Here is a 27301-nt window from a genome sequence, read left to right as displayed (position 1 = left end):
GTGGGGGATGGATTGCTGGGGTGGCTGGAGCTCGAGTGCTGTGGGAGAGTGCAGGGGGTTGGGTTTTGGCTGTGAATTCCCAGTAGTTGAGCCATGGGGGTAGCGTGTAACGCTCGACGTACAGTTCTCCCCAGTTTTACCCCCATGATGTTCAACTCCCTCCCTCTCCCCCTTCCACCCTTATCACTTGAGTTTGGGTGTGAGAGAGGAGTTCTGGCCGGGGTTCGGTTTTGCAACTACTGGTGCGCAGTAGTGAAAAGGAGTGGGAGAAGTATAACCCAGGGAAAACGGCAACCCCCTTGCTGGCATAACCATCCCCCACCCCAAGGACAATCACATTCCTCTCCCACTCACCACGTAAAATCCCCTCCGCACACCCCCACTTCCACTGTTTCAGCCCGTTTTACCCCCCTCGTGGCCACACCACTCTCAGCTGCCCGGCCGAGCTTGCAGAGAGTACTCCGGTACACCACCAGCAACAATCCTTTATATTTTCCTTCGTTTACAACTAAATATTTTTCTTTCTCTCGTGTATACAAGAGAGAAGGGAGACGACACCGGTGATCTTGAATGGCCTCTCAGTGTCTCCCTGTCATATTACTGATCAACAGAGGGGGGGATGAGGGTCACACACGTCACTGACCTGCCAGAATTTATTCTTTCGGGGGTTGTACTATTTGGGGACCACTTATACTTTTGATTTACTCTGTCTATTATATCGTAGTTGATATATATATTTTTTTTCTTAAAATCATAAACGAGGAATTGACTCCGGGAAAAGCATTCGGTGTGTTGTGTGATGCTGTGAAGGTTCTGGTTCTATTGTTCGATCATCTGGCAGGAATTGAGGTTTTTTTTTTTTTTTGAGGGACAGCGAGGAGGGAAAATTCAGCTCGTGATTAACAGAAGAATCTATCTTGCCGGAATTGTGGACATGTAAGTTTATACAATTATTTAGTAGATCATTGTAGATTAGATTGGTGGGGTCTCAGTGGCTATTTGTAATCGAACAAAGCACTCGCTTTGTAGTAAATACATTGGGGCTTCCACCGAAGCCCTATTGTATTCCAGTAAATAAGATAAGTAACTGGAGATAAAGGATATGTATCGCCGATAGAAACCTATAGATTAACTTCCCCCAGGAGATACGGTTTGCTAGAGTTATTCCACTGGCCAAGGAGTCTTTACAACTTGTACAACCCCCTCTGACTGACCCCCCCATCACCCTATTTTAAAGAACAAAAAAAATACCGCGTCTAGTTTATCGAGCGAATCGCAGTTTTTTTCCTGTTTTTCTCCGGACCAGATTGGAGATCGGATTCTCCTGAATATACAATGATTGATGCATTCACTCCCTCAACAATTCAACTTGGAAAACTCTCTGGATGAATTGGTGTTGGGAGATTTGAGGGGGTGAAAATAGGGTGGCGAGGGCCTTGTGTGTACAGGGTGGAGAGGGAATGAAATGACACGAAATTTCTATTAGCGTATTTGGAGTATTCTCAGGGGTAACGTTTCTCCTCCAGTGGAAATCGATCAACCGGGCTAAATGTAATCGCAACGAAAATTGTTACAGCGTCAACTTGCTACTCGGTATCGTAGGTGAGTTTGAATCATCAGCAATTGAGCTGATAGTATTGCGAGGTGAATGCACGTGCTTGACGTTCCCATGCTTCACTCGATTTACCAGAAATCGATCGATTTCTCAATGGTAACGACAATTTTCAACACTTCAGTTTAATTGTAAAACGAGACGAGTTCACTCAACTCTCCCCCAAATTTTCCAGAAATACCTCCGAAATTTAATCAATACAATTAAATTCGCTTAATGATTTCTTTTTTAAAGCTTCAGAGATGTTTCTCAAAAAAAATCACCGAACACTCAATCAAGTCAATTTATCCTCTTTTATCATTTCACTTCCGAATGACGAAATGCAGATGATGGATTATTGGGTTGTAAATATTGGATTTTATGTTGATATTCATGATTTTGATGTGAAAATGGGTAGAACTTGTTGGGGAAAATGGAGTGGGAAAGATGAGACTCATTTTCTTCTCCCCAGACACTCACTGATGTCCTCCACTCCATTCTCATTAAGTCCTTGATTCCATCGTCCTTTACTGTCCCTTTACTTGCATATCAGTAACCCCTACCTCCTGTTCTTAGCCAAAGTCCATAGATCTCGTGCTGCCAAGCTGCCTCTATCCAGGATTTGCTGGCGTGGCGCCGTCCTACATTGGGTTTCCCTACAACTGCATCCTATATACTGCATCAACCGCCCGGGCCACCAGCAACTTACCCCCCAGTCGAATCTCACACAGCCTCTATAATATATCTATCTTCATGCTCTCTTAGATCACCAGTTTCCATAGTCTGCCCATTGGTTTGCACCAGGTAGGCAAGTCATGGGGTTATTACTAACGAATTGGTAAAATTCCATAAATTCATTTTTTTGGAAAATAATTTTTACCCAATATCTCAAAATTGAAGGGCATATGAGCATATTTTTTGCATATGAGGTATTCTGAGTGAACTCGACGTGATTCAAGCCCTTACCCTCATTCGATTGCATCACCGATTTTTCCCCGTATTGTAGAGATCATTGGATGGCTCTTCAATTTTTTTTAGATTTTTTGACGATACCAGGAATCCACCACGATTTTTCGCCTTTTTCAGCTTTTACGAGCGTAACTCCCGTAAATATTAATCGATATAGAATTTTTTTCTCAAAATTTTCGTTTTTTTATCGCCGATTTAATCTACATGGCTGTATATTTTTTATGCATCACGTTTTATGAGATTTCATCATAAAATAGTAAAGAAAAATCGAGTTTTTTCCGACTAGGACCCGATTTTTTTTGTCGAAAAAATTCAGTGAATTTGTGGGACCAAAAAAGACACTTTCACCACCTCGTTTCGCCACCTTTGAACCTCGTTGGGTTCACTCGGAGTACCTCATATACATTTTTTATAAAAAAAGATGAGAGGTATAATAAATGTGTCTTTGAAAATATTACATTCCTTCAATTTCCAGAAAATTAAACATTAAAATATAGCTTTTCAGAAATTATCAGATTTGGAAGTTCTTAGGGGAGGGATAGGTGAATAGTTACGTATGCTTCAGGATTTAGCGGGCATTGTCTTTTAATCGTATTGGCAGATTTCTTCCGCATTAATTTTTGCGATTTATCGGATTACTGCGGATTTTTCACTTTCTATCCGCGGCTTTTTCGACAGTTTATCGGCGTAATGAGAGAGAATGCAATTCACTGGATATTTGTGAGCGGTTTTTTTGGGGAATTGCGGAATTGAATGAATACGCGGAGATTATTCAAATGATTTCTGTGGATTTACGCTTCCATAATAGTGAAATAGTAATTATAATAATACTATTTTAATTATTGAAAATGATCATTGATAACATTATTACATTTTCTCTGGTTAATTTTTTGATTGATTTTATCTGGAATTGATAGCCGTCAGGGAAAATAGAAATATTTTTTTTCTTCCACTAGATAAATTATAAAAGTGATGTTTTGATATTTGTCGATAAACCTATCATCTCCAGAGATATTTTCAAAATAATATCCCGGAAATTTGATGATTTATCTCAATCGACCAATTCACTGTGGAATTTTATTTGTTCACGCATGGATAGGGGTGAAATATTGGAAATATTCGCAATTTGGCATCGGCTAGAATAATTTCCATTCGGAGTCTCCATAGATTTATAAATACCTCTGACCACACGTTGCCAAGCGATAAATCAATGTGAAATTCACAAGTGGTAATCCAATTAATTCATTAACCCAGTGGTAAACTGAAGGAAATGCATTTCCAGCGTACAGCAAAATTGAAATTCATTCTTTTGAAATCAAATTAGGTCAATATAAAAGCGTAAAAATATTTCACACGTACCCCCTAGTGATTCCAAAAGTGTCAGTAGTTTACTCAATTATTTTATTAAATTTCAATCGGAAACCCTTCGCGACTCCCTGACATGGTAAATTGACGGAATCGAATAATTGGAGATGAAGAATTACAGATTTTTTTTTCTCAATCCACTAACGGAAGTAATTATATGTCAGGTATTTGGAGCATTCGTGGATTCGATAATCAGAGTCATTACACGCGCTAATCGGCTGACAATTTCACAACTTTTTCGTGCATAAAATGTTTAACTTCAAGGAAATTATCTCGTTCCAATTCCCGCGAAGGAATTTGTCAAATTGAACAGAATTGATTATTTGAAAATTTATTATTCACAAACTATTGACCAGAACAAAATTCCATTGACTAGAAATTATTTATTATTTTTGAAATTATCACATTCAAACTCTTGGAAATTGATTGTTTGAACTAGAATAACAGCAACTCGTTGACTACACTGACGGACAAGAATGTCTAATAATGGGATTAAAGCAAAATTGAATTAAATTCCAATTTTACATTCGTTAATCCTATTATTTAACGGTAAAATGGACTATGGGAAAAATCGCATAAAATATTTTGTTGTGGGGCGAAGATAAAATTAATCTCCCAACCGAATTTCATGATTTTACTCGGGAAAATGAATCCTTCCATAATAGTTAATAAATTAAAAATCGAATAACTCCTCAAATAAAAGCCTGCATTATTCTCCCCAAAACGGGTGATTCATTAATCCTCAAGAAAGTTTGTTAACTATTAACGAATCAGTGAGCTGAATATAACCAAATTAATATTCGTTGATAGTTAATAATTTTTGCAGACGAGAGATCTAATTATTCCTTTCCCAGCAGATCCATTTGTTAATAATAATCAACCCTTGCTATCCCCACGAGTGAATAAACAATAATAGGGAAAGATATTAACCAAAAGTCTCGAAAATCTGAATTCAAAGGAGAGAATCTAAAATTTTTCACCATGACAAATTCCACAATTGGCGTTTCAAACCGAGAGATAAAAATCCTCTCATTGTGATAGTAAAAAAAATGGTGGGATTTCAAGTCAAGCACACGTATTGTATACAACCATTGCCGACGTACATTGGAACAAGTGAATTTGTATGCAGCGCGTCTCCCACTCCCAATGCTCTTCGATGTTGTTTTCCATAAAAATCGATATACGTTGTTATTTTAGTCCTTTCATGTAGCGCAGGTACCGATAAAGAATGCAGAAAAATGAATTAAATATACAGGAGTATTTTCAAGTGGGTGACACGAGTATCGTGACAAGCGTAACTTCTCCCTCTCAACAATAAATATTTTTTTGCCCTGTGTTTATTTTCTTTCTCGCTGTGACATAATTTTGCATACATAGTTGACATCACCTGAAACCCGTGCATATTTCATTTCTAACGATTTCTACCACTCGCCACATCCAAAGTGAGGAAACACCCTCTTGCCCCTCCCCCTCCACCACCACCCGGTGCTATTGTACCTCATCCAGGATGCTGGAGGAGAAATCTTTTGTTCGGCTTGAAGCAATCCAGGCGAGAGTGATAAAGACCTGGTGACAAATAATTCCATATTCCTAGATGTCTCGTTTTGTCAATGGAAATTACTATCCCATTGTCAATTGTTCGTTATCAATTTCTAATAATCAATCGATTGGCATTTCCACCTGTGTCCATCGATATTCTCATCAACTCAATCGTGTGAACAAAATTATCCATTGATATCTTTTTGCCTATCACAATTATTTTATCGTCAATTGTTCGTAATCGTCTTTGGTAATTAAATTATTGATATTTCCGCTTGGGAATTTCAATTTTGGTATTTTAACCACCAAAAGAATTAACTGGACCTGCCAATAAACGTAAATGTTCCATCCGGTGCTATTTACATTTTCGTATTTCACAAATTAATTGATTCATTTTCTCCGTTCTGTTTGATCAGAACCATTTCATTATTCCAACGAATCATTTTATTCGTCTCTCATGATCACTATTTCATCATGCATTATTAACAATGATTGGTAAATCATTAGTCGAACTAGTTTGTATCCTGATATTACTTAAACACATTTCATCGCAGTATTCATCAGTTATAATGAAGTTCATTATTCCAATTTGTATCATTTATACGGATGCATTGATAATGGAGAATCAATTGAAAAATTGATTTTCTTATGTTCCCTTTGAATTCACCATTTTTTTTCTTTTCAATTTGATTATAATATATACCAATACAAATCCCTATTTTTTAGGTGTTATATTTCAAACGATTATGGTAATATTAAAGTATAAATCCACTTGATGCCTGAATATTTTTATACCGCGAAAGAATATTGTCTTTTCCACAGGGGCTTACTGATGGTGAGTGTATTTAGTGATCGTGTGCTCAGGGCAGCTTAGTTGCCCTAAACTAAACCCACCATTAGTGCGATCCTATCTAATCTCAGTTCTACTAGCCAGTCCTTATCAATAATAAAATACGTCATAAGTTTCTCAAAGAATTTACAACAACATCTTGAATTTAAATAATTTGAAAGAAAATTTAAAATTTAAAATCGCAATCATTCACTGAATTTATAAATTCTTTCAAAGACTCGGTGATAAAATCCGTCGTATTAAAGAACGAATGGAGGTCCAATGAAAAATACTTTACTAATTATTACTTATTATTTACCCATCATTCACTTGTCGCAAGTATTAAACAATTCGTAATTCATTATTTTCTCCAATTTCCGTGAACCGTAGAGTAAATGTCATCATAATTCCAACTGCACGTGAAAAACCTCGAGCCCTCCCCCATTAATTAAAAACAAAGCAGATAAGCGTCGAGACCCCATTAATTGTTCAGTAGAAAGTGTTTTACCCCCCTTTCCACCCGGTACCCGCATTATTACAACCGAGTTTTTTGTTTCTCCGTAATCCACGTAGTACCCAAAAGTAGATTTCATCCTCTAGCACAAAAGGTAGAAAACCGTAGAAATAAAAAGAAAACCTAGAAAAGTGAAAAAAAAAAAAACAAGCAAGGTGAGTCTGGGTGAGGAATATTGGCCGATCAAATGGATTTGTCGGTGAAACTTTAATTAGCCGATCACCCCCAGCACCAGGTCACATTAAAGATACCCAGGTATATCGATCTAGTCTCTCTCCACGTACACTTGGGCAGAATGTCCATTTATAATTGCACAACTGGCCACTGGCCGTTTCGTGAATGACATTTAAATGATTAAAATTCATTTGAATGATAAACACAGAGGTTGTTTCCATAGCTCTCTCTACTCGGTAATGCTCTGGTGTCGACGAAAACATTTGGGTCAACGATCGATCGTCGACACCAGTGTGTAACCCGTTTCTATACGATAATTCTAGCGTTAATTTGCCGGTTTAAATATTCAAAGTTTGTGACCATGGGACATGCTTCGATATTGCCATCATCCGATGTAATTAATTTGTATACATTTTAGAAGCGTGTCTCATCGCCTCTTTTCACTGGAGAATGAATAATCCATGAATGGGTGGAGAACATTTTTTACCCATTTTCGATTATCCATATTCGTATTCAAGTAGCACAGCTCGACGTACGGTTAGCCCATTTATTTTTTTTATTGAATTCATCGACACTTTACAATAATAAAAACCATTCACGGTGATAAAACATCTATCTCATTAAGTTGATCATCGAAATATCATTTTTTAATCGACTTTTTAGCTTTTCACACCCGGTGAAATATTCAGGAGTCTAGAAATGATTTTAAATCAGATTCCGTTCATAATGGTTTATTTTTGAAGCTTCCGTTGCTTCGAAAAATATACCGTATATATACCCGATCTCCGAAAAAAGTGTCACATGCCTGATCAGTGCCTGATCGCAGATTAGATCACGACCTGACATCAATGTCCACTCGAGCTGGAAAATTTGACGCGCTCATGTGTTTGTATCGAACCTATTGGCAAATATCCGATAATTCGAAAGCTCTTGGGGCAGTAGTACTTCTCTCCGTGTACTATTTGTTAGTTTGAAGTAATCCATAATTGGTGTAACAATCAGGGTGAGGGGGCATGTTGGTGTACTGGCGGTTGCTGATCGCAGCCGCACTAGCGGCATTATCATCAGTCATAAGTACCTCAGCCTCTGCTAGCTTTCAAGATACCTCTGGGTACTCGATCTACCCGGATTTCACAGTGTACTCGGGTGCAACGGCAGTTACTGGTACATCAACAACTGTTGTATCAACAACAATCGGATGTCGTCCATCCGAGTATCGGTGCGACGACGGACGCTGTGTCGCACAAGACAAATTTTGCGACGGCGAGGACGACTGCGCCGACAAATCTGACGAGCCGAGATACTGCACACGTGATTACATTTTTTTTTTTAATACTTCGCAATTCTCCGCTGGATGACACATTTTTTTCATTCGCTCTTTTCTTGCAGCCTGCAATAGGACATTGTATGGTGACGTCGGAAGGACGTACGAGGTGGAAGTCAGACGTCCCCGCGAGGACAGACTGCCATTCCTTTGCTACTTGAATTTCACAGCTGCTGGAGGTGATCTTGGGGATTTAGTTCAGGTACTTAATTTATTATCAGATCGGTAAAATTATTTCAAGTCATTTTTATTCAGTGAAACCATGAAAATTCACGTTTCGAACGAATTGAATGTTTAATTTGTAATGTGTACACTCTTCTGGATGTATCTACGTGTGTACACATGTGTGGGGGATTTGTTTGATTATTTGATAGACGAGAGACCATTTTAAAAAATTGAATGAAAGATTAATCACTGCGTATATTAATTTCTAAAATAAATGCGGCCCTTTCCGCAATGTTATCCTTTATTCATGTCAATATTTCACGTAAAATTCAAACGCATTGATGGGATTGCAGTACCATTGAAATGGAAATTTCCCAATTTAATTTCCATTGGAAAATGAATAATTAAAAATAAAATGGTCTGAATTTTCAATTTCAATCCCTTGTGTTCCCGGATTTTTAAAACAATTTTTGTGGAATGATTGAATTAAAGAATGGAGTTTTTCCTTGAGTTTCAAATGATTTGGAGGGAATTTTTTCCGTTTGAATTCCAGCTAACATTCGATACATTCACCGTCGGAAGATTTCTCTCATTCACAAGTGAAGGATGTCCCGATGGTTTCATGACAATTCGCGAGAGAGGAAGACCGGCAACTGGTGGCCAGTGGTGCGGAAGTGCTTGGGGATACACAGTATACTACAGTGAAACACCTTCCATCAATCTCACCTTATTTCTCGCCAGATTATCTGAACAGGTAATTTCCCGCATTCCATCGGTGCCCATTAACTCGATGAAATTCAATTAACACTCGTAATCCTCTGACTGGTAATGGTGCGTTGTAGTGGCTCGATATTTCCTCTCGGATCAATGTACCTCTTTCCTCAATCTGTCACAGGGTATCGGATACAATTTTGACTTCAAGCTGTCATACAAATTTCTCAAGCGCAGTGAAGCACATTTACGATACGGAAACAGCACAATGGCAACGTGGCGTGGTGATTTGGTAAACGGTACGTATTGCGACCGAGTACTAACCAGATGTGACACAAGAGCTTGTCGTCTTCAATCACCGAATTATCCTGGCGTTTATCCACGTAATGTTACTTGCTACTATCGAGTTGAGCATAATCGTGCACCACCTGGTCATCGTGCATTGCTGGCCGTTAGTCAGCGGAATAGCCATAAGATACACATCAAGGATCAGATTGTCAAGTATGACAGAAGCCAGAGGATTCTCAGGTTTGCATACATATCAGCCATATCACTATAAAAATCATCAACTATTTCCATCTGGCATTTCCCCACTACTTTCTTTATTAATCGACAATTGCAATGCATTTCAATATTTTAATTGGTGTAACAGCAGAATTAAAACCGAGTAAATAAGATGTTCGGGGGAAAATTTGAGAGGACAAATTGAAAGTTAGAACTCTTTCGAGTAAATATTTAACGGACTTTGAATACGAAGGGGTTAAAAATAGATGGGATGAAAATCCAAAATTGTAGTTTTGTCGAATGCAACTTCCTGACGAGTTACAGAAATAACCGACCACCAGCTCATTAATAATAATCACTGAGGAAGATAAAATGTAAATTATCAAAGGCCAGAAATCTCGCCTCAACAAACCCAGAAACATGCCGGAAAATGTTAAACTAAAATGAAATTTCCCTTTCTCATTAGGGTGTGGGATCAGTGTAACGTTGTTCAAGATTATCTCACAGTTTACGACGGTGGCTCAACAACGGACCGAGTCCTAGTAAGATTATGCGGTGGTGATGCTGTACCCGACATAGTAAGCAGTCGTAACACAATGCTCCTTGAATTCCACACATCTCCCTACGACAATCCATTTCACCCAGTGCCCCTGTCATTTCTTCCTGGTTTTGAGCTCGAGGTCCAAGTATTATTCGTCGACGAAAAGTCCCGTACGTTTGTCAAAGAAAATGCCAACTGTGACTTTCACATAACGAGTTACGAGAGTCAATCTGGAATTCTCGAAAATCCAAAGCACTCACTTCCACCAAATACAACGTGTCGTTACCACTTTCAAGGTAAACCCAACGAAATAGTGTGGATATCATTTATAAAATATTATGCAGCAAGCACAGATCCAGCTGCAAGTATTGATACAGGAAACGAGTGCAATACGAAATTATTAATTTGGGATGGAAATCCCACAAGAGCATCGGACACGAACAAGAAGCACTCGCGAAAGGCAAGATTAATGGGCCAATTTTGTAAGGACGACGTTCCCCTATTGTGCGACCACACACTCCTCAGGAATAGCAGTAGACACACGAGACCCTGCAGTCCCTCCGAAAGCTACGTATCCACATCCAGAGATTTAACCCTGGAACACATACTTCGCCAGGGGAGTGCTCTCTACCCAATCTCCTTCGTTCTTCGTTACGAATTCGTTCATGACTCAATGTCCTGTCACCTAGTATTCTCAGCCTCTTCCACACCCACACCCCAGTCACCAGGCCAATCACCCCAGTCCAAAAAATCCTCAATCTCTGGTAAATTCACATCACCAAAGAGTGTATTTTTCTATGGACGCGGAGGCGCTCAGAATCTCAGCTGTGTCTACAGATTCGAGGCTGAACCTAATCAACGAATTGAGATAACTATATCGAGGGCTTCATTCGGCGATAAAGTCTGCATGTCCTACGTGAATCCACTGGTGAATCGATGGGCATGCGACAGGAGAACTGCTGATGAAACTAAAAAAGGATATGCTGAGCTTGTTGTATCTGAATATCCGTGGAGTGGTGTTAAACTTTATCGGGATTGCTTGTGCTCAAATGTCACTGAGAGTGGAATAGCCCTGACATCATTGACATCAAGTGTTGTTGAGCTCAAATTTACCGTCACTAGGATGAATGTCACTCAGGATTACGATGATTTTTTTTTCGAGGGTGAGTATCAGTTCGTGGATAGCAGCGAGGCAAGTGAGCAGAGCTGTCCCTCGAGTTTTCAGGAGAGAAGACTCGGTGGTACCAGCGGTGAAATATCATTGAGGAGTCCGATGTCATCCAAATTGGAGAATGACGATGTTATGATTGATGTGGCAGCTATTGAAGAAGTTCTTCAACGGGCGCACAGCGATAATTCCGAGGATGTAGCATCGACACAATGTGTCAATGAGCCATGGCTCATTGAGCCCGAGGATCCAAGAATTCATTTCATCTATCTGAGGACAACTGGATTCACTATTAATGAGGACAATGTCGAGGATTGTACAACGTTAAATCGCATTATTGTGTATTCTGCTGGTAATACGAGAGAGAGGAGTGTTATTTGTCCGGAGAGTGGAACACACGTTGGGAGGAAGATCAAGACTGTGGATTTTTTCTCGGGGGGGTGGAATTACTCGAGTGTTGCCAATGCCAGTGGAATTGGTGCGATGATGCAGCATGCCAGGAGCTTTGTGGTCGAGTTTCTCCAGAGAGAGCACGGCTCTTATGCCGTTACCTGGATTGCTATCTCCAAGAGGGGTGTACTGCAGGGGGGATCGGTAGGGGGTGTTGCTGCTGGTGCACCCCATGAACAATGCCCTTACAGGTGAGTCTTACCAATAAATTTTAATGGCGAATCGATTTTTCTTCTCTTCTCTTTTATTTTTCCACGCAAACTTCCATTGAATATCAATTGCTGCGAGGCAGAATCGTCCCGGTAATAGTAATTACCTCATTAAACATATTCTCGTTAAAAAAAAATAACGCACCGTTTACTTGAATTATTTTTAATATTTATTTTAAAAAATAAGATGATACAAAGTGGATATCGAAATAATTTTTCTTTTCCGTTTCAACTCAATCTCAATATTTAGAGCTTGAAACATTTTAATAATATCATTACAAGATATTGAGAAATCTATGGTGAAATGAAACTTGAATGAAGGCTGTGACGTTCAACTTCAAACGTAGAGGAGGATTTTAACGAAAAAAAAAAAATTGTCAAAGTAGCCCTGAGTGAGAGCTTTGATGTTCCATGAATTTATGAAAAGATTTTAACGAAAAATGAAGAAACAAAGTGGTTCTGTATTCGGAAGGATATCTTTCTAGTCCTCTACGAGATAAACCATGATCCCAAATTTTGTAATTTTTTCCTCAGCCCGATCTGATGAATTATTTAGAGAACTTCAATTGATTATTCTCAGATGCCCTGAGATCCAGGCATGCATAAGCTCAGTTCTGTGGTGCGATGGTGTCCGTCACTGTCCATCAGGCTTCGATGAGGAGGAAGACAACTGTTCCTATCGCTTTGGAGTTACTCTTCTTTACGTAGCAGTTGGTGCTGGTGCCCTGGGTATTTTTCTCATCCTCCTTCTAGCAACTGGCTGCCTGAAATACTGCATATACCGTCACAAAACCCGCAAGAAGAAGAAGAACGTCGCGTTGAATGTCAATCATCTTCAGGTGAATCACACTCATCAGCATCCCCATCAGCATCCCCATCAACACCACAATAACGGTTTAACCGGCAGTAGAATGGGCGGTCGATACAGCATCGGCACACCTCAAGACATGTACGTGGATAATTACGGCAAGGACAGTATTTGTTGACAATACGCCATAGCTGACATAGAGACAACCGTTTGACAAGAACGGAAATCGACGTTTCACCCTTGACAATGTCACGTGAGAATTTTTTTATCAATTTATTATAATTAATGGATTGAGTAATGATCCAGTGATGATCACTCCTGCAGAGGGAAGAGCAATAAAATATCTGTTAGCCCAACAACTGCTCAACTATAATTTGTACAAATAATGTACAAAAAAATATTACAATTGTCATGACGTGTGCGTGATGAAATGACTTCATTTTTTTCACGTATTTTAATAATTATAGGTGATTGTAATGACGAGTAAGATGCTAAATTATTCGCTCTTTTTTATTGCAAATGAGGTCCACATTATCGTGCCAAATAGTCATTGACGAGTGATCATTGTCAGCATGAGACAATTCTTTTTATTTTACTCATAAAGATTTTTAGTAATAAAATCAATAAATAGAATTAGACTCAGCTGGGCTGTATGGTGTGGGATGTGAGGGGCAAAATTGTCCAAGGGGGCCTCGTATTTTTGCCAAAGATTATCACGAGGAGAACGAGTACTGGCTCAACTGTGGCACAAGAAAATTGAACTGCTCAAATTGGGGTTCTTTTTGTGGGGAAAGTAACTAGGCTTTTTGCACAGTTTTTACATTCGGGGGAATTATCTCGGGGATCAGTGGATTTTGCAAATTGTCGAGGGACAGTTCTTGCGACAAAATTTTCACAACCACGGAAAATTGTCTCTTGACATTCTATCCTAAGACCAATCGTAATCGAGATAAGGACGGTTGAAAGGAACTGTGTCACACGACAACGGAAACTGCTCAAATTAATTTTTTTTCCTTGGGAGTAGTGAAAAAAAAATTGCTCTCGTTGTAATCCAGTCTATGAGACAACGATATTTCATTCCGAGAGGTACGTGTCATGTGTGGGATCTTGTGGATCCATCAATTCACGTCGTTTTAATGAGGAATTCTTGAAGTGGTGGAAGTTAACAACTAGACTCGTATAAAAATAGAGATTATCTCGATAACGATGGGTTCACCGGTTAAATGTCCCTTGACATTATCGTGTAAAGCTCGTCTGTTCAGAGATCATTGCAAAATCATCACAACGTCTCGTCTCTTCAATGCATAATTTTACAAGTGTCCCGCGTAACTCCAACACTAACAATAAACTCAATTACAGAAATAGTTAAATTTGATATTGCCATTTGCGAAAGAGCCGGTGGTGGGGGCTTGACGATTGAATGATAATAGCAATCAATGTATAGTAGTTGATTAAAATCTTTTGATCTCTTGAGTAATTTTTATTTTTCTATTAACACGTTTATTGAAGAAACAATAATTGTAAAACTGTGCACTCAATGATATCTTATACATACGAGACATCCTTATGCTGTGATAGAAGTAAGCGTATCAACAATCCAATTTATCATTTTTTTTAATTTTCACAACTTTTATTTCTTTTCGTACTCATGTAGATTTTTCTGCATTCATTAATTTTCCATTTGTGGAGACTTTTAAATTGAATTTCGTTGGGATTATAGTGCGTCATTATACGAATATGGAGAGAATGCAACTCTGTGGCAACGAATTTTTCAAGTTACGGGAAAAATATATAAAGAAAATAATAATGAAATAATGAGTGAGTGAATTAATTGGAGTGGAAAGGTGCACCGCTGAATTTCACGAGAGCATTTTAAGAAATAGAGGATCGAACACAATGCATGTATGTACGTACACGTAGCACAAATCGGCTCGCACATGTAGTACGTAAGTAAATTATTGATTTCAATGATGAAATTACAACTGACAACAAATAATAATAATAACGTAATTATATAATGAAGGATTGAGTGAAATAATTGATAAAAGAATTGAAATAATAATACTATTAAGGAGAATATTGAATCAACGTGGCCTTGATTCAACGACTACAGTTTCTAAGCATGACAAAACACGTGTTACGTGGATTGTACTGTAATCTCGTGTTTATAATTTTAATAAAATGTCACAGCGTTAATGGCTCATTCTTTTATTCTGCGAGGTGGAGAAAATCAGTGAATCAGAGTATTATTTCATTCTGTGGGAAGTGTGAAGCGGATAACTTGAAAAATTATACATTTTTCACAGGTCCTCAAGTCATTTAAGGAACAGTGAAGAATTGTTTGCATTATGATCTATCATCTCTTCGGTTATCGATTATTCTTGTGATTTCGGCGAGTGTGTGCTGTTTCTCATAAATTTCAATAGTTGAAAATGTCGCGAGATAAGGGGAATGAAAATAGCGTGTCGAAGTTGGTTAAATTACCACCCAAGTTGCTGGAGGGGGTTGATAACGTGGAAAATATTTGGGAGAGTATGAAGGAGAGATTTCCCCAGACTGCATCGCTACTTTGTGATATGGAAAGGGTTATGAAGCGAGCAGAACATGCACTCAGGCATCGAGAGATCGGTAAGTTCATTTTATTTATTACTAGGTCCTGAAGTCATTTAAAATTCTTAATTAACAAATTTGTAAAGTAAATTGCGCCAGGAAAAATGAAAAACCCCGTGGCTTGTCAGCGTAATTAAAACTACATTCTGCGCTGAATATTTTCTTCTTTAGTGCTCTCATCAGCTTTTATAAGAAAATCATTTAAGAAATTCTTTCAAAACTTTGTTCCTTAAAATTGTGATCTGGCAAAATTCTATGCAGAAATTTGCTGGGGGTTTGAAGCAACTGTTCACTATTGTAACTGCTCAATAAAGCGAGAATTCTCTCTGCAAATGACAGGAGGAAATCCGTCGTTTCATTTCTGCTGGGTTTTTATTCATTTCATCTACAGAGAAGAGTCCACCTTTATAATACACTTTGTACGAACAATAATTCATGTACCTAGAAGAAAAAAACGAAAAAAAAAACGAAAAAGAAAAAAAAAGAAAAAGTATCCCGATCCCGAACGGCCATAAAAATAGCCAATAAAAATGTCGTATCGTTTCCGTAATTGGAGAGTGAAATATTTCATCAATTTCCCCGGAAATTTTCTATTAGAGAAAATCGGGAAATGATTAATTACTCAACTTCCATTAAAATCTAGAGGCACAAATCTCGATGACCGACACGGAATCCGAATCCTCAAATAAATCCAACAGCCCCGATAATGATTTCAAAAGTTCGAATGAGTGGTCTCGAATGGTGAACGACTTCCCCGAAGACTCAGATTCAAATACATTGGACCTCCCCGAGAGCACCGATTCTCCAGGTCCCTAAAAACTTCAATATTTGACTTAAACCCCAGCAATTGTATCACTCAATCTCCATAATTTCCAGAAGAAGCTCTGAATAGTCCCCCGCAAAATGAACTTATTGAACTAGACAAGCTATCCATTATACGAAAGTTCAACGTACCGCAGGAAATCTACAATCGCACAATCTCCACAATAAGCTCGATAAAATTAATCGAAAAGAAAGTCGCGAAGCAGGAGCCATCGATAACCACCAAGGAAGCTGTGTTGGCGCCTGTTCAGCCTTGGATATCCTCGTACGAAGATAAACCGATAAAAAATGATAATGATTCTTATCCCCCTCTCTCGCCACACAAAAAACAACCCTCCAACGTGTCACCACTGAAAACCGTATCAGCAGACTGTGATAAACCCTCACACATCCCCGTCAGAAGTCCCAGGCGTAAGTCCCTCACATTTCCCTCCACTCGGAGGAATCATTTTTTACAACTTTTATGTGTGTAGAAAAAAATTATTCTCACGAGCTAAACATTTTTTCAAGGAAACGTATAATTAACGTATATCAGTAGAAATATAGTTATTATGTTATAATCTCGGTAGAAATGATATCCCCAAGGACGAAAGACACGAATTTGAAAAAAGCCAGATCTCCCAGCGGAAAGTTAAAACTTCCAAAGTCACCCCCGCCCTTCAACAAGTTCGCCAGCAATAATTCATGTAATCGAATATTTCAGGTACGTGGTTGAAGAAAATCTCGAAAAATTCATTGGACTAGTTTTTATTTCTCTTCTTTCCCACAGAAAAGTGCCACCAGGGCTCCATTATAACTTATGATTGAGTGAGAACGAGTGACTCCTATTTATTCGAATTTCATTAACACCATTTAATACGAAGTTTTCAAGGAATTTTGGTGACTAGCCAAGGGAGTTTTCCTGTACGCTTGAAGGACCAATAATCGTACAGAAGTTTTCCCAGAATAGTAATGATCATTGATGCGAGAAATATGTTCAATACATCGAGTGGATGGAGCCAAGTTGTTTCACTCTCGCTGATACAAATTTCGGTTCGTGTTAAATCGCGAATTGGTTTATTCAGAGTTTCCAAATTTTTCGATGCATTACAACGAACTTTGTTCACGTCTTTCACAAGATTTGTGTAGCGTATCAGTAAGTCCTGAAATAAAAAGATAATTTATGAAAGAGTGATTTACAATAGTGCAGATATTAATTAAGGTGTGAAAGATGAAATTTTCATGAGGAAAATGTCTTGAAATCCACAGGAAATGGAAATTGGCTTTAGGTTCGAAAATATTACAGTAATTACCTGGAATCCAGGTGTGAAGAGACAATCACAGGTCCAGGGATTGTCTCCCAAATACAAACTAACAACAGCATTTCCACTCTTGAGTAGAACATTCTCGAAGGCATAAGTGGGCAACTGAAAAATCCACCTCATGAATAAAATGGGATAATTGAGAATTTTCTTATATCCCTCGGCAGAAAAACTTACGTCCGTCAATTTATTTCCTCTGAGACTTAACACTCGGAAGTTATCGAGCCAGACAGACCCTTCTAACTGATCAATCGATGTGATTCCATTATTATCCAGATATAAGTCCAGAACTTGGCGATAAACTGGATTTGTTATTAATGGACTCAAGTCTGTAATCTATAAATTGTAAACCAGCAAAATATTCAATGAATTGTTGAATTTTTTATCTCCCAAAGAAAATCCTGTTGACATTTTACGGAAAATCCTCGTTAACAGTGGAATATTCTGATAGTGAGTTATTTGAAAAAAGTCTCTCGGAGAAATCCCTCAGAGACATTTTTATATAAACTTTTATGGCTCACAAAAAGGATCCGAGGACATTTCCTCTAAACTCACTTTCCGTATACTGAGATGAACAGTAAAGATCATCAAACAGCCAGTGATTTACAGCCAATTTGATTATTTAGTATTTCCCATTTCAACAGAGCAGTAAACCCGTGGAAAAATTATTTTTCCTATCTAAATTAACAATCTAAATGTCTTTAAAATGACCACACACACTTCAAGTACGAAAATTAAACAAATTCAATATTATTTTTTCATTGTCGATGATTTAAATGATTTAATCATAATCTTTCGAATGCACATCTTTGATTTCAGAGCATTGCAATGAAAATCAGCAAATAACTTGTGATTTGTTGTCAATCGAGTGATTTATAATTTAAACAAAATAGCAAACCTGATTTCCATCAAGCCACAGTGTTGTAGTATTTGCCGGAATAAACTCTGGCATTTGCCTCAAACCCTGGTGACTGCAATTCGTTGATACAAATGCTATTAAGTTTCTCTGGGTTTGTTTACCAACCCGTCCCACAACGTAAACTAATTCACAGTGGCAAACAGTTCTATTGCACTCTTCTCTCAGGGTCTGCAACAATCCCCATCGTTCCATTAATTCCCTTGGCTTATTATTTTTCTTCCAGAATATGAAAATTAATACCGCTATTATTTCAACTACTGGTAGCAAAGGTCGTCCCTCGTATGGATGAGCGCAATGCAATTTATCTCTATCCAAAATTTTCCGGGCAACAGATCCATGCGTCATATTCAGAATCCAGGTCATTGTGTTATCCTCGCATTTCCAGGGATTACCTATCATTCATTTCACGTTTTTATATTTTCATTCTACATTGTCTCTTTATTAAAACAGCCGTATACTCTCGTTTTAGTGCTGAGTATATAATTGAATTTTGTGTAGGACGCATCCTTTTTTAGTTTTAATATTCATGATTCAGACGACACGAGTGGATTTTATTTCAGGTAGATTTCAGGATTTTCATCTCCCTTTGACACCTCTCCTAATTCTACCATTCAGGAATACTCAATCATCGGATTTATCCAAAAATCAATAACTGAATAATATAAATTCTAAATAATTTCGTAACTGCTCTCAATGAAGAGTTTGGATCATCAAATATTAAATGATAATATCGTTGTAAAATATCTGGAAGCCGTGGATTCAATGGAGCTTAAACGAAAACTCAAATGTTGAACTACAAAGGTAAAGAAGGATTTAAATAGAAAGGGAAAAGCCCAAGTAGTCGAAATAAAATACATTTTTTCTGAACTTTACCCATTCTGACTTATTGGATATTGGATATTATAGACTGTTTCATGCTGCGCTGGATAAAAATTCATTGGAATCATTCAATCGATATAATTCTATTTATGTCTTGATAGTGAAAAGGGTCATATCAGATATCACGAAAATATTAAAGTAAAAATGGAAAATCAATTGGAATGAATGTCTACCTGCCAAGTGTATGTGCTGCAGTTTAGGAGCAACTAGTGCAGCTGGATCAATCTTTGTCAGTGCATTGTTCCTAACATCTAGAATTTTGAGATCAGATAAATATTTGAAAGCCTCTCTGGGCACCTGCTGGAGCTGGGTACCAGTGATGTGGATTTTCTACGCGAAAGAGCAATGCAGATGTAGTGGGTGAAAAAAATTAATAATTAATAATGTACACACGAACCTCGAGGTATTTTGCATCACTGGGGAACGCCCGGGACAGAGTTGTTAGATTGCTGTTTGCAATTATGAGTTTCTTAATGTAGGGAAATCTTGAAATTATCTCTCGAGGGTCAATGGACGGTAAAAGCCAATTGCAAATAGTCAATGTTCTCAGGTCAATTGATCTGTAAATTTTTCAATAAACAATAATTCATCAATCACTTCATTACAGCAATAATCTCAGACTCAAGAGATTCCATTAAAATATATCATTGATGTCATCATCAAATCATGAATGACCAATTCATTTATCCTATTACAATTATTATCCAATTATTATCACTCATTATTAATTAAATGAATAATGATTGGGAAGGAGTAATTACCCGTTGTTAGACCAGAGTCGATAAGCATCCCCGAAACACCAGAGATGATGATCGTCATCCGTGAGGAAGCATTGATCCTCTCCAACGGATTGACTCGTCCTGGATTGACGTACAGTGCAGGGATGACTCTCCCTAGGACTCCCATTGGCACCAGAATATTCACAACACACTATTCCAATCAGTATCACCCTGAAAACCCCCGGATTACGCATTAAGTCCCGAGGAGGAAATGAAATCACCTCAGCCTCCGACGCATATCTCAATCTACCAAGAACATCTCAACTCATCCTAAATTCACGACCACACGGTACGTTATCTCTCAAGGGCTTTCTACACAAAAAAAAAACACAACCACTAGTACACGCACCTATTTTCATAATTACCCTTGAGTCATAATTTATGACTTTTCTCTGGCATTTGTTGACGCTTTATTCACATATTTGTTCGCTTTATTCTCACTCTATTCGACCCGCTATTCAGAGAGTGATAGAACAGATATTTCGTTTTAAACAGTTTGGAAAGCACGTGATGTGTTAAACAGTCTGTGTCAGGTGGGAAAAATGAGATGAAATTAGGCAGCTCATGGTGTATTTATATTTGTTCAACCGCATGTGTTCGAAAATTAGCGGACGAAATTCGTTATTGCGTAGGTGAAACTTTATTTTAGGATTTATGGGCTCATTATTCCGCTTGAATGAACTCTTCGCGTCCATTTGTAATGTCATTTCGGTGATATAGAATAATTTCCATTATCTTATCTCCACAGAATTATTAATTATTCAAATAATTATCACTACATTTCGAGAATTCTGAATAATTCGCTTGATTCAATTTTTCAGATAATTATTCATACGAGTTTTTTTCGTTGATTAAATGAATTCGAATGTTTTATGCGAGATATGATAGATGGATTTCATTTTTTTTGGATTTTGAAAGGGGGAACATGTTTAAGTTTAAATTCGCTAGTATTTTCGCGCAGAATCGTTAATTTTTTAGATAGTCGAGCAAATGGAAAAAGGAGACTCGTTCTTTCCACTTTTCATACTTCACGGCCGATTAACACATGAGATGACTCTTCAAGAGATTGATTGCAGTCATTAAGACACTTACGTGGCTATTCTCATTTTTCACTGCGGATTTACAGCAGTTTCCAGTTTTCTCGTAACGATTTTTTTTTTATTACTACACCGAGATATTTGTCTAGGTGATGATGACCCGGGGATAAAGCCGATGTTCTCCACTGCTACTGAACATTCTGAGCAGGTGATGCCGTTGCGTATGTTAATGTTTTGTAATCCGTATCACATATTTTTATCTCCCCGAGGTTTTTTATTTCGAAGCTGCGACAGCTTCCCGCTTGATACTTGTTTGCATACTAATTGTACTCTTCGTGGAGATTCATTTATGTAGAAGACAATTCATTACATCTACCACGAAAAATCATCACCCGAGAGTTGATCATCACAAATAATTATTGAACCTTCTCAGCAACAAATACAAAGGGCACACCTTGAATTTTTCGCGTACAAATGGCGCACGTTGAATTTTTCGTGCTATTTTCAGTCGAGATAATTTTTGGATTGATTTTTTGATAAAAATTAATTAATTGTCATTACATGCTATGGGATTACGAGCGTCGGAGTAATTTCAAAATTGATTCCCTGTAATTTCAATCAAGAGCGACACAATTTCATCAGTGAATAGAGTCTCATTAAAACTTATATACGTTATATGAATTGACGAAAGTAAACAGCAAGGAAAATATCCAATTAGTCAGCATGTGGTTGACTAAGACAATTCAAATAGGATTTAAGAAAAAAAAATAATAAATTGTTTCAGTAATGAGTGGAGAATAACAACTGAATTGTAATTCAATCGTATGATTGATTTTTTGATGACTATTTCCCATCGAATCATCAATTATCAAATTGTCAATTCGATAAATCCCTGCTCAATCGATTATTGAATCACGTAAATGGATCAGAGGAATCAGTGATTATCGCTCCACACAACCGAAGAATTGGATTTGTCGATACTAAACCGCATGAGGTCATAATATGACCGCATGATGGACTAGAACGGGGTAAAGCCTGAAGTCTGCCAATGTTTTACAATTATTCTCAATTCCCCTCAGTTTTTCCATGCTCGTCGCGATAAGAGGATGAATTGTTGCTAGAACAATCCACTAGTGCTTATAAACGAATAAATAAATAATAAATTCTGAAAATTTTTGAGCTCGTATTATCGATAATGAAATGTCATTTAAAGTACTTGAAAAATGTCAAGTGAGACTGAAAAACGCAAATTAGAGACTAATAACATTTATCGAGTGATTAAATATCGGGATGTGCTGAGTAGTTGGAGAATTATTGAGAGTGGAAAAATAATCAAGAGTGGAATAACGTTAGAGTGGTAAAGCTGAGAGGTAAAGCCATCAAAGTGACGTATTCCTTGGAAATATGTTTGACGACGAGATAGTGGTAATCGATGACGCGAACGAGCACAGACAAGCTGATGCGAATTTTCAATGGCCCATTGCTAATCTCGGGGGCAAAGTTCAGACCGAGTCTGAGCAAAAACTCCCTACGTGCACATATATAGACGACCATAAAATATCCACTGAAACTCGGTGTAATCGTACTTCTTGTTCCCAAAATCACCTGAAAAGTTTGTGTTTGGTAGCTGAAGGAATAAGTGAAGACGATAACTGCATTTGTACGAGGGACTGGTCGACTCCTAGGAAGTCCAATACATCGGTTACGATGGAGAACATCGAGCTTGAGTCCCTGGTGCATCCAGATGACCTGGATCCTCGAGTTATTGGGGACGATGTAATTGAATCTGTATCGAACTGGGGTGCATCGTTTTCACATGGCTCTGGGGATGACTCAAGTGGGGAGATATCTGCATTTTGTTACACTCCGGAGAGACTTGTCAGGTCGAGGGAGTACAGGATTTTAACTCCTTCTCCTAAATATTTCTTCGAGAGCTCTTTCGAGGATGGCATTGCGTCGTCGCCGTTCAACGAGTCACGATCTAAAATACCCAGGTTTAGGATCAAGTTGGACGATCTTATTGATTCATCTAAAATTGGTGATTCATTTTTCAGTTGAACATTAATTAGAACCATACGAATTCCTCAACTTTTCCTCTCAACTCGACATGTTCCTGATGATGATGATTTTATTTAAAAAATATATTTAAAAAAATGAAAAATAATTCACATTTAATTATATTTGAATGTATAAATTCCAGGAGCTTCGCAATTAGAAGCTCTCTTGGACTCTAGTGCACCGGAAATTCGAGTTCCTCTATCAAATCGACGAATTCGTCGCAATCGAGACCACCAGATACGCCAAGTGGTTCAGACTGAGGTATCTCCTTCCAAAGAACTCCTCGAAATTGCCAATCGAGAGAGTCCCATTCGTTACGAGACACCCGAGCCCGCAAGCAGCAGCTCCTCGACTTATGGATACTTATGCAACAGCCTAGGAGACCACGAAAAATCATCCCACTCGGTAGACGATACTTCTGGGATCCAAAGCAACACTTGGAGTGAAAGTAGTTCTGGATTTCAGACCCCAGTCTGTTCCTCGGAATTACAAACGGTCTCCACGATATGCAAATGTCAGGTGAAAAATTGATTAATATTTTTTTACTCTTTTTTAGCTTTCCTCACGAAAAACACGTGTAATCGTCTTTTCTAACTTGATGAACAGCGCCAGTCGAGAGGAGTAATTACTCAAGTAGTGACTGTCCTCGAGGGTCTCTCACCAACAACTCTTCATCCTCCAGACATCAATTACCTAATCCAGGATAGATTCTCACCAAATTTATCCACCCACGATTACCTAACGCGACTTGCGCTGTCAATCGAAGCAGAAACTGATCCTGAATCGTTAAAATACGACAGAACAACCGAGAAAGATTTCAATGAGCTCCGGGAGAGGCTGGAACAGCTCCAGGAAAATAGCAAAGACATGTACAGAGATATTGGACTCCTGCGAATAGACTTTCAGTGTGAGGAACGAAAACTCGATAATTTATTGAATGAAACTTCACGACTTCATCGCGATATGAGTGAACTTCGTTATCTCGATGACTTACTTAATTTATTGCGTGGTGAGCTAGCGAGAATATCAAGAAGAAACTGGCCCTTCGTTCTTGGTCATGATGATTATGACAACGAGGAAATTAATCTCGTCGTGTAATCAAGACTGAAATATTTTAACATTTAATTTTTATCTCTATATAATGGTGAACAACAAACATGTTTTCAATTTTAAAGTACTGTTTAGATGTTTATTTCCAAATATTTTTTTCTCATGGACTGTTTTAATTTACTAAGAGAATAAAATGCAAGACGGATTCAACAAAATTGATTCTTTCCACTGGCTCTTCGTAAGACAGAATTATCTTTATTAAAAACAAACAAATGCGGAATATACAATCGTGTTTGAATCATAGACATCTATTCGCGCTTTGGGATTCGATGAGATCGCTATCGACAGTATTGCTCCCATGGGGATTTAAATGACATGCAGATCAAATAAGTTATTTCTATGAGTTCTGAGGGAATTTATCAAGTTTCTAGGGGTAATCGAGTTTTCAAATTTCACTTCATTTGTCACCATGCTACCTCCTGCGTTCGCCCTTTGTTGTCTTACGTTTCTCTTTCTTCTCCTCTTTCATCTGTTTTTGTTTCTCCCTGCAATAAAAAATTAAATCATGAAAATCACCTCAAGCTTTGATTACGTTCATCACAAACTTATCTAAGAACAAATGACTCCCCAATGCTGTCAATTAAATTGAATTTTAAATTCACTTGCTCCCACAGTAATGATGTTGATAAAACTCACCGATCCTCTTTATCCTTCTCCTTTTTCTTCTGACTATCAAGCTTTGCCTTCTCCCTCATCTCCCTCTGCTGTTGGACAATAGCGGCAGCATTTGTATTCTTCTCAATACCACAATCAGGCTTTCCAGAAGCAACACCATCATCCTCACCATCGCCTTCCTCCTCCTCACCATCAGACATCTGCGAATACTGGGAGAGTATGGCCTCACGAATTTTCAATTCCTCAGCAGTGTAGCTTCGCTGAGTCGTCGTTGGCAAACTCTGTGACTCCATCATCCTGGCAAGTCTCACTTCGACATCCTCAGTCGGTTCAGGAACGTCAGGCCCCAGCTCCTTGGAGAATAAATTCTTGTAGGCAACAAGTATATTCGCCACATGCTCGCTGATGTTCTCCTCCTAATGAAAACAAAACAAAAAGCCAAAAATTAGAAAATCATCCATGAAAGTCTCTCTCACACTTGAAAATGTGTCTCATTATTTTGTATTATCTTATTATCATCATATGTGAGTTCAATTCTGGCCTAGTATTATGATTTATTGCCAAATTCATCGTCAACTTAACGCCGAGTACAATCTAACCTCACAATCCTCATAATCCTCACGGTCCTCACCGTTATCCCCGCTATGACACTCTCGAGTGCCTCTGATTTTTCATCCTCCGTTTCATTACTGTCTAATATAGCTCTTATATAATTTCCATACACAACTTCATCGGTATTCAACGATTTCAATTTATCGGTTAACCAAGAATTGAATGTGTCACTTATATCCGCCATAATAGAGAGTAGACACCAATTGCAAGGGCATTGTTGCACCGAATTATTTTTGCAGCCATAAGACTGTGGTATTATTATTTGCCACGAGGGATCGCAGATACTGTCGTCACACGCATGCGCCTCCCTCCCGCGGCCAAAGGTGAAAATCAAATTTGAGAGGGATACAAATTTTCGCGCTAAAAAAAATTGTAAAAAAAATAATATAAAAAATAATAAAAAATATATAGTTGGATATTTATATTTATGGAATTATATTGATTAAGGAGGAATCTCATTAATTTGCTTTCTAACGTTGACCAAAAAAAACGACATTATGCCGTCTTGCGGTTCGTAGGAGTTAGTTACACCAAGCGTCCGCTTGGCGTGGTGGTGGCGCTGGTTACCCAAAATACGGGGAGATCCACCCTCAAACGCCACGAGGGTCTCCATTGACATTAGTTCCCGCCGATCCGTCGACCGATGAAGACCGTAAAACGATATTACAGCCAGTAATCGTAAAAATTCATCCACAACGCTGAAAATTTAACTGTCTTCCTTATTTAACCAGTGATTGAAACTAAGGTAAAAACCATTAAATACGAGATACACTAAAAATTTATAGTCTAAAAAAAAAGAAAGATAAAATAAAACTGAGGTAAAGCCGATGTAACTAAAAACTAAATTGTCGCTGTTTTTCAGCCGAGGGTGAATAAGGAGAATTCCATCGCCATCACTATTAGCCAGGAATCACCTCCAGCAACTGAGCAACAAGTGATCAGAACGTGTGCCGCTGAGTTTTGCTGCTTGATAATTACCTGCAGCATATCATAACAATGGTACAAGTAAGGGATCATGAGATCGTCAACGAGTTCCGGACATGTCTCGAGTGGCTGAAGGATAGGCATGATACCTGGGCGATTGGTGAATTGACAGCAATGGCAATAAAGCTTGCCAACGAGTATGCTGCTGAGATGGTCGTAGGTCTCCAACAGCATATCGCTCAGGCCCCCCAGGAATTGAAACTTGCAGGACTGTACCTGCTCGATTCACTGATCGGAAACGCAAGTCACATATACGTCGATCTGTTTGCCGAACAATTGGTAAATACCTTCAGCTCCGTATTCGTATTTGCTGATAGCGAAACGAGAGCTTTGATGTTTACCCTTCGAAAGCGTTGGCGAAAACATTTCTCGGCGTCTGTTTTGCATGATTTGGATTGTGCAATTAACAGCGTCGATAACAATTGGCCGATCTTCGCACACTCATCGCCATCTTCAAACAACTCTGGCTCTTCAAGAACTTCACCGGCCAATGGGGTTACAGAAGATCAGCGTAAGAATACTGCAGCAACTTCACTGATGCAGACTTCCTCGATTCCGTCAGAATCGATCATCAAACAGATCATCGAACTACCGGTATGAATCAGACACAAGGAGATATTTTCTTTCCACGCATGAATGCAATGCGATCACGAGCAATTGTATTAAATGTGGTCGTTCCGCAAAAAACAGCTCAGGGAATATCCAACCATGGCT

General features: G+C 38.3%; 6 protein-coding genes across 6 annotated transcripts; 4 read left to right on the top strand and 2 right to left on the bottom strand.

Annotated features, from left to right (window-relative positions):
- Window positions 1–446: 446 nt before the first annotated feature.
- Window positions 447–14808, top strand: LOC105267642 (uncharacterized). Its single transcript, XM_011306630.1, has 7 exons — window positions 447–936; window positions 7984–8292; window positions 8371–8507; window positions 9024–9224; window positions 9366–9709; window positions 10152–12035; window positions 12634–14808. Exons 2-7 carry the CDS (start codon window positions 7995–7997, stop codon window positions 13037–13039), a joined length of 3270 nt encoding a protein of 1089 aa, XP_011304932.1. The 5' UTR covers window positions 447–936; window positions 7984–7994; the 3' UTR covers window positions 13040–14808.
- Window positions 14809–15287: 479 nt separating this feature from the next.
- On the top strand, window positions 15288–17150 carry LOC105267640 (uncharacterized). Its single transcript, XM_011306628.1, has 5 exons — window positions 15288–15489; window positions 16115–16279; window positions 16348–16704; window positions 16863–16996; window positions 17063–17150. Exons 1-5 carry the CDS (start codon window positions 15294–15296, stop codon window positions 17087–17089), a joined length of 879 nt encoding a protein of 292 aa, XP_011304930.1. The 5' UTR covers window positions 15288–15293; the 3' UTR covers window positions 17090–17150.
- Window positions 17036–21508, bottom strand: swi2 (Protein singed wings 2). Its single transcript, XM_011306629.1, has 9 exons — window positions 21264–21508; window positions 20154–20342; window positions 19790–19952; window positions 19566–19722; window positions 18754–18905; window positions 18493–18681; window positions 17772–17930; window positions 17586–17699; window positions 17036–17435 (listed from the first exon to the last, which is right to left on the bottom strand). Exons 1-9 carry the CDS (start codon window positions 21275–21277, stop codon window positions 17160–17162), a joined length of 1413 nt encoding a protein of 470 aa, XP_011304931.1. The 5' UTR covers window positions 21278–21508; the 3' UTR covers window positions 17036–17159.
- A 715-nt stretch (window positions 21509–22223) lies between these two features.
- On the top strand, window positions 22224–24452 carry LOC105267638 (uncharacterized). The gene is made up of 3 exons (XM_011306625.1): window positions 22224–23246; window positions 23409–23785; window positions 23873–24452. Exons 1-3 carry the CDS (start codon window positions 22613–22615, stop codon window positions 24362–24364), a joined length of 1503 nt encoding a protein of 500 aa, XP_011304927.1. The 5' UTR covers window positions 22224–22612; the 3' UTR covers window positions 24365–24452.
- Window positions 24453–24551: 99 nt separating this feature from the next.
- Window positions 24552–25839, bottom strand: LOC105267639 (coiled-coil domain-containing protein 43). The gene is made up of 3 exons (XM_011306627.1): window positions 25623–25839; window positions 25013–25407; window positions 24552–24861 (listed from the first exon to the last, which is right to left on the bottom strand). The coding sequence occupies exons 1-3, from the start codon at window positions 25785–25787 to the stop codon at window positions 24789–24791; spliced, it is 633 nt and encodes a 210-aa protein (XP_011304929.1). The 5' UTR covers window positions 25788–25839; the 3' UTR covers window positions 24552–24788.
- A 414-nt stretch (window positions 25840–26253) lies between these two features.
- Window positions 26254–27288, top strand: LOC105267635 (uncharacterized). The gene is made up of 2 exons (XM_011306622.1): window positions 26254–26348; window positions 26466–27288. The coding sequence occupies exon 2, from the start codon at window positions 26600–26602 to the stop codon at window positions 27185–27187; it is 588 nt and encodes a 195-aa protein (XP_011304924.1). The 5' UTR covers window positions 26254–26348; window positions 26466–26599; the 3' UTR covers window positions 27188–27288.
- Window positions 27289–27301: the final 13 nt, after the last annotated feature.

The sequence above is a fragment of the Fopius arisanus genome, unplaced genomic scaffold (assembly GCF_000806365.1).
Source record: "Fopius arisanus strain USDA-PBARC FA_bdor unplaced genomic scaffold, ASM80636v1 scaffold00049, whole genome shotgun sequence".
Lineage (NCBI taxonomy): Eukaryota > Metazoa > Arthropoda > Insecta > Hymenoptera > Braconidae > Fopius > Fopius arisanus.
The sequence above is the reverse complement of the archived record's forward strand: the minus strand, read 5'-3'. Positions and strand labels throughout refer to the sequence as shown.

What these genes read in the sequence shown, in the direction of transcription:
- LOC105267638 (XM_011306625.1), top strand. Translation starts at nt 22,613, where the DNA reads ATGTTTGACGACGAGATAGTGGTAATCGATGACGCGAACGAGCACAGA. An exon ending in TATTGATTCATCTAAAATTG is followed by an intron (nt 23,247 to 23,408) that starts GTGATTCATTTT and finishes TATAAATTCCAG; the next exon opens with GAGCTTCGCAATTAGAAGCT. An exon ending in CCACGATATGCAAATGTCAG is followed by an intron (nt 23,786 to 23,872) that starts GTGAAAAATTGA and finishes CTTGATGAACAG; the next exon opens with CGCCAGTCGAGAGGAGTAAT.
- LOC105267639 (XM_011306627.1), bottom strand. Translation starts at nt 25,787, where the DNA reads ATGGCGGATATAAGTGACACATTCAATTCTTGGTTAACCGATAAATTG. An exon ending in GTGTCATAGCGGGGATAACG is followed by an intron (nt 25,408 to 25,622) that starts GTGAGGACCGTG and finishes TGTTTTCATTAG; the next exon opens with GAGGAGAACATCAGCGAGCA. An exon ending in GAGAAGGATAAAGAGGATCG is followed by an intron (nt 24,862 to 25,012) that starts GTGAGTTTTATC and finishes TTTTTATTGCAG; the next exon opens with GGAGAAACAAAAACAGATGA.
- LOC105267635 (XM_011306622.1), top strand. Translation starts at nt 26,600, where the DNA reads ATGGTACAAGTAAGGGATCATGAGATCGTCAACGAGTTCCGGACATGT.
- swi2 (XM_011306629.1), bottom strand. An exon ending in GTGATGCAAAATACCTCGAG is followed by an intron (nt 19,723 to 19,789) that starts GTTCGTGTGTAC and finishes TCTTTCGCGTAG; the next exon opens with AAAATCCACATCACTGGTAC. An exon ending in TGTGGCTTGATGGAAATCAG is followed by an intron (nt 17,931 to 18,492) that starts GTTTGCTATTTT and finishes TACAATTTATAG; the next exon opens with ATTACAGACTTGAGTCCATT.
- LOC105267642 (XM_011306630.1), top strand. Translation starts at nt 7,995, where the DNA reads ATGTTGGTGTACTGGCGGTTGCTGATCGCAGCCGCACTAGCGGCATTA. An exon ending in CGAGCCGAGATACTGCACAC is followed by an intron (nt 8,293 to 8,370) that starts GTGATTACATTT and finishes CTTTTCTTGCAG; the next exon opens with CCTGCAATAGGACATTGTAT. An exon ending in CATGAACAATGCCCTTACAG is followed by an intron (nt 12,036 to 12,633) that starts GTGAGTCTTACC and finishes GATTATTCTCAG; the next exon opens with ATGCCCTGAGATCCAGGCAT.
- LOC105267640 (XM_011306628.1), top strand. Translation starts at nt 15,294, where the DNA reads ATGTCGCGAGATAAGGGGAATGAAAATAGCGTGTCGAAGTTGGTTAAA. An exon ending in CGAGAGCACCGATTCTCCAG is followed by an intron (nt 16,280 to 16,347) that starts GTCCCTAAAAAC and finishes CATAATTTCCAG; the next exon opens with AAGAAGCTCTGAATAGTCCC. An exon ending in CATGTAATCGAATATTTCAG is followed by an intron (nt 16,997 to 17,062) that starts GTACGTGGTTGA and finishes TCTTTCCCACAG; the next exon opens with AAAAGTGCCACCAGGGCTCC.